The sequence below is a fragment of the Gossypium hirsutum genome, chromosome A10 (assembly GCF_007990345.1).
Source record: "Gossypium hirsutum isolate 1008001.06 chromosome A10, Gossypium_hirsutum_v2.1, whole genome shotgun sequence".
Classification (NCBI taxonomy): Eukaryota; Viridiplantae; Streptophyta; class Magnoliopsida; order Malvales; family Malvaceae; genus Gossypium; species Gossypium hirsutum.
Window position 1 is genome coordinate 55,281,101 of NC_053433.1, and position 5,763 is coordinate 55,286,863.

Below are 5,763 nucleotides of genomic sequence, written 5' to 3' on the forward strand. Positions count from 1 at the left end.
CAGAAAAAGAAAAATAGAGTTAGTATCTCACTTCTTTGAATTTCAAAACATTTTATGAGCATTCCTCAAAGTACCGTATCGTATCAATTAGATTTTTCTATATTAGCCTAGTTGTTAGTTTGGACGTTGAATATGACATAGAGTATATTTAAAACATGTAGATCAAATTATAAATACATGTATTAACTATATGAATAAGTTGATCTAACACGTTAAGAAAACAACCCTTTTAACTTCTATTTACAATATCATTTTTTAAACACCTAAATAAATTGTCTATATAATATGTATCAGGGGTGAAGCCAAAATAAATTTTTAAAGAGGGCCGAATGAAATTTTAATTTTTTATAGCCTATATTTTTATAATTTTTGAATGATTAAATCAAATTTTTATAATTTTAGAGGAGGCAAAGTACAATTTTACCTTTACTAATTTAAAATTTTAAAAAAACTTAAAAAGCATAAATAATAATTTTTCATTTTAAGGAAAGTCAAGGGCCATCCTAACCACCTAAATTTACCCTTAGTAGGTATATACATATTCACAATTTACATGTTTTAAATATGTTGTACATTAAATCTAAACTAACATTTAATGCCAAAATTAACATGTAAACTAACAAAAGACATAATTGATATAATATTAATATTTAAAAAATTAAAGTAGAATGCTTTAAAATTTAAAGACTTTGAAGTAATTATCTAAAATAATAATAATAAGACCGCGCGCAGCCATGCACGTGTAGACTTCCCCTTATTTATTTATCGACATTTTATAATTTACTAGATCCCTACTTTAATTATATATAAAATCACACAATTTATAATTTTCATATTAATAATATTATTATCATTCATGTCTTAACCTAAAAGAAATGTTTGTTTGTTTTTTGGTTTCATCGTTGAAAAGGCAAATGGTTATGTTTTTCAAATATTGGAGTATTGATGCGGTTTTTAGGCTTAAACAGAGTACACAGTTCCCTATACTTTGTCTCTTGGAATGCTTTACTAGTTTAATTCAAACCCTCACAGCTGTCTTTAAATTTTAATGCCCCACTATTCTACAAGTAGAATCCAGCCTACCATTTTAATTAATCTCAAACCTTTCTTTTCTTTTTATTATTAAACTAATGTCCTTTTCAGAAGAGAAAATATTTAAATATATATTTTATCATTTTATTTTTTAGTTTAATTATTGTAAGTGAAATTTTTTAAATTTTATATGTGAGAAATAGCATTAATTTTTTTATTTTTCATTACATTTTATAATACACTTTTCATACTCTTAACTTTCTTTTAAAGTGTAAAAACCTTCTCTGGCTGTATATCAAATTCTCTTTGAATAAATTAAAATATGTCACAGCTTGCATTTTTTATAGATTTAAAATTTAGTTTTTTATATTTTATTTAGGTACTTTATTTTTTAAATTTTAAAATTTGAATTTAATTACTAAATTTATTTTTTTAATTTATTGATGTGATATTTTAAAATAAAAAAAAACTCACTTTATAATAATATAACAAAAAATGAGTTAATAATAAATTTAAATTTAATAAAATAATTTTAAAAATTTAACATAAATTTTAAAATTTTAAAAATAAAAAATTAAATTCTTCAAATTAAAAATATAAAAACTAAATTTCCAATCTCTCAACCACTACCATGTATATAAACAAGACAATACCATTTGTTTTAATTAAAAAAGGGTTATTGTTGGAGAAGAGAGAGATAGAAGCTAGAAGTAGCATGAGAACAGCTTAGAAGTAGCGTGAGAACAACTTAGCTCATAATCTCTTTCAAAAAGATCAAAGAAAACTTAGGTCATAAGCCTGATTTGACTTATAGAATATAAACTACTTTTTTAAGGGTATAATAATATCTTTAGTCACTAATATTTTTTTAAGGTCATTTTAATTCTTAATTTTTAAATTTTAATTAAATTATTTTATTTTAACAGAAAATTAACTAAATTATTAAAATTTTAACTATATTAATGTTGTCACTCACGAGATAGTTCACAACTAATTTATAAAAATTTTAAAAAAATTATTTAAAAATAAATAAAATCAGAAAGAGTTCATAAAAATTTTAAAAAATTTATTCATATTAACAATGAAATATACTTAAAATGCTACATGAGTTCAAATATCAATACAATTAAAGTTTTAATAGTTTTACCTAAAGCTTAAAAGTTAAAATGACTTTAAGAAAAAAATAGACGAAATGAGAAAATGAGTATAGACTAAATTTATATTTATGAAGAAAAAAACAATTCCTTGCATTGGAATTCTACATAAACCCCGCTAAGCTTGAGCTATACTCAACAACATACTCCTTTCTCTCTCACTCTCTTAAACCTCCCAAGTTTTCTCGACGGTTTTTTCTTTTTTTTCTTCTTCCCGGGAACCAAACAAACAATCATGAGAGATATTCTAAGTGAAGAACAGATTGTTGAGTTCAAAGAAGCCTTCTGTCTGTTTGAAAAATATGGGAATGGTTAGTTCATCCTTTTCTTTTTTCCCTTCCTACTTCATGCTTATAATTAATTACTGTTGCTGCATGATTATTAGGTTGCGTTACCGTTGAAGAATTGGCAATGGTGATTGGTTCACTGGACAGATATCCCACAGAAGAAGAACTCCACGACATGATCACTGAATTTGATGCTGATGGCAATGGAGCTGTTGAGCTTGCAGAGTTCTTCAACTTGATGGCCAAGAAAATGAAGGTAAATAAAATTATCAGAAAAAAGAAAATTAAAAACTAGAAAAATAAGCAAAACAACTGAAAAAGATTGAACTTGTTTGGCTTCCTTCAAAAAACCAGGAAACTGATGCAGAAGAAGAACTTCAAGAGGCTTTCAAGGTTTTTGACAAAGATCAAAATGGGTATATCTCAGCTAATGAGGTAAATTATAATATATTTTTCTTGGTTTTTTGTTTTAATTAATGCAATATTTTCCTGCTTTTCTTTTAAATGCTTGATTACTCCTTTCAAGTTATAACCCAACATTTGAATGCTTAATGTATGGTATATGGGTTGTGGGTGTTTAAATTTCATACATACGAATGCATAATTTCATGCTATCTAATAACACAATAAATCATCATTAAATAAAAAATAGTAGAAGGCTTATAAATAAAAAATTAATAACTTTATTTAAATATAATTAAATAATAATTAATTATAAAATAAATATTAAAGACCCTAAATTTTATATTCAAGACTCTAACTCTAAACCCTTAAATTTAAGATTTTAAATTAGAGAAATATTAATATTTATTTATAATAGTTAAATTTAATGTTTAATTATATTTAAATAAAATTATTAATATTTATAATTTATTAATGGTACATAAATTTATGTAGCGAGATGCATCAAATATTATTATTTTTATTAAATGGGGAACTTTTGACTTGGGTTACAATAGTGTTGCACTGATATCACATGAAAATCTATTTGACTATCAGTGAAAATCTATTTAAATAGTAGTGTTGCACTCGTATCACATGGCAAAGGCAAAGGGAGCTTTTGCTTTGCTATGTGACTATCAATGAAAATCTATTCAAACATTACATTGATAGCTGGCATATGGCAGAATAAAGAGAGAAGAGACAAAAATGACCAAAGTTCGATACAAAAGAAATCATGTGTTAAATGAGACGTTATTTTTGCAATGTTTTACATCCGAATAATTTTGTTTGAATAAATATAATTTCCTATATATAAATATACCTATGTTATATGTTTTTTATTCACACGTTTTCAACCATTTCAAATTATTTGTTTTTTTATCGTCGAATTTGGTGTCTTTTTTTATGTGGTGTAATTTGAAACGATTATCCAATTTAATAATAATAATAATAATAATAATAATAACTACGAGTTTGAACTTCTAAAAATAATTGAAAAACTTAATTAATCACATGTACTATTCGCTTGAGAAATTAATGAACATAATCACTTTTTTTGCCCTTTATTTTAACAAAAAAAATTATGTTAGCCTTTTATTTAATTTTTTGTTTTCTTTAACCTTTGAACTTATATTTTTATCAAATTTTCTTAAAATGAATGAAAATTTAACCTTTTTAAACTTTGTTGATGTGGATGCACATAGATGACAAGTTAACATTTAATTAATTTTTAAAATTTTTAAAAATATTTTTATACTTTTTAATAATTTTAATAATTTTTAATTTATAAAAAAAATTTATTAAATGTCAGCATGTCAATACACAAAAATAAAGTTAAAAAAGATTAAATTTTGCATTCCTTTTAGGTTATTTGATGAAAAATATAATTTTAAAAATTAAAAAAATAAAAAATTTATATTTTTTTTATAAAATTAAAAGGTGGCTTTTATTTTTCCTTATTTCTCTTTTACTATTTTTATTCACCACATAAAAATTCTTTTTTGGTTATTATATATAGCTAAGGCATGTGATGATCAATCTTGGTGAGAAATTAAGCGATGAAGAGGTGGAGCAGATGATCAAAGAAGCTGATTTGGACGGTGATGGTCAGGTCAACTATGATGACTTTGTCAAAATGATGACAACCGTTGGATGAAAAGAAGTTTATTCATCCACGATTGTTAATTATTAATCTAGTTTTGTCTTGGAAAATTCGTGTTGTTTCTATCTCAATGAAGTAATTGTTATTGGTTTTTTTTTTCCCCTCGTATTTGTATTAAGGGAGTCAGTATTAATTAATGTATTTTTTTTATTGATATTGGCATATATCAGTATCAGTTGTATGTTTTTATTTATCATTATTTTTATATGTAATGGTTACTACTATATATTTTTGAAAGATATCATACTATTATTTTTTTACTAATAATAATATTTTAAAAAAATAAATTTTATTTTTTATCAGCATTTTTAAACTATTATCAATATAAGTAATTTTTAAAAATATATTATTCTTATTTAATTAGATTTGTCTATTAAATTAATATTATTTTCGAATCATGTGAAAACCCAAAACTAGTGCATATGATGTGTTTAACCTTATGCTTTTTTTACTATTTCTTTTAACTTTTTGAATGTCAATTTCTTTCCTTTCCTCAAATTTTGAGTTTTTAATGATTTTTTATTCTCTTTATTTTCTTTTCTTTCCCCTCTCTCTCTTTCTCATCTCTTCCTCACAACTTAGTCTTCTTCTTTATCTTTTTGAAATTTAGGGTGCGTTCTAATCTCACCGTCACCGCTGTTTTTACACTAATTACAGATAAATGCACCACCCATCCAAACTCACTTTTCATCTTCTTTTTCTTCTTCTGCAAGTTTTTTTTTCTCTTACAAGTTTCAACTTCAAATTCATCAAACAGACAAAACAAGCCGAAAAAGTTAGAATTTAAGCCAAAACGAAACTTATGCTATATAGTTCTAGTTTATGCCCGAAATAAAGCGTACTAACTGATACAACCTATATGGAGCGAAACCGACCATCATGGTTTGTATTGTAGATAATAATGCCCAAAATTAGTTAGAATTTCCTTTCCCAATAAAGAATGAATTATATTCCAGAAATAGAGGAAAAAAATTAATTAGAATTTCCTTTCCCAATAAAGAATGAATTGTATTCCAACTTTTAAATATGACTCCTATTTTCAGTCAAATTTGAAAAATAATCTTTCAGTTAAACTCTGTTTACTTGTTTCAATCAAACACTGATTAGTTTAGATTATTTTATTATTATTTGATCTATGAATTTAGCCTATAAATAGGCTCTTTTACAACCTTAGAAAACACACCCA

At 24.3% G+C, this 5,763-nt stretch overlaps 1 protein-coding gene across 1 annotated transcript; it reads left to right on the plus strand.

Annotated features, from left to right (window-relative positions):
• The first annotated feature begins 2,299 nt into the window (after positions 1-2,299).
• On the plus strand, positions 2,300-4,763 carry LOC107916025 (calmodulin-like protein 8). Its single transcript, XM_041079314.1, has 4 exons — positions 2,300-2,497; positions 2,572-2,729; positions 2,828-2,908; positions 4,434-4,763. Exons 1-4 carry the CDS (start codon positions 2,422-2,424, stop codon positions 4,569-4,571), a joined length of 453 nt encoding a protein of 150 aa, XP_040935248.1. The 5' UTR covers positions 2,300-2,421; the 3' UTR covers positions 4,572-4,763.
• The last annotated feature ends 1,000 nt before the right edge of the window (positions 4,764-5,763 follow it).

Coding starts and splice junctions, on each gene's coding strand:
- LOC107916025 (XM_041079314.1), top strand. CDS start 2,422: ATGAGAGATATTCTAAGTGAAGAACAGATTGTTGAGTTCAAAGAAGCC. Junction 2,498..2,571: donor GTTTGAAAAATATGGGAATG/GTTAGTTCATCC, acceptor CATGATTATTAG/GTTGCGTTACCGTTGAAGAA. Junction 2,730..2,827: donor TGATGGCCAAGAAAATGAAG/GTAAATAAAATT, acceptor TCAAAAAACCAG/GAAACTGATGCAGAAGAAGA.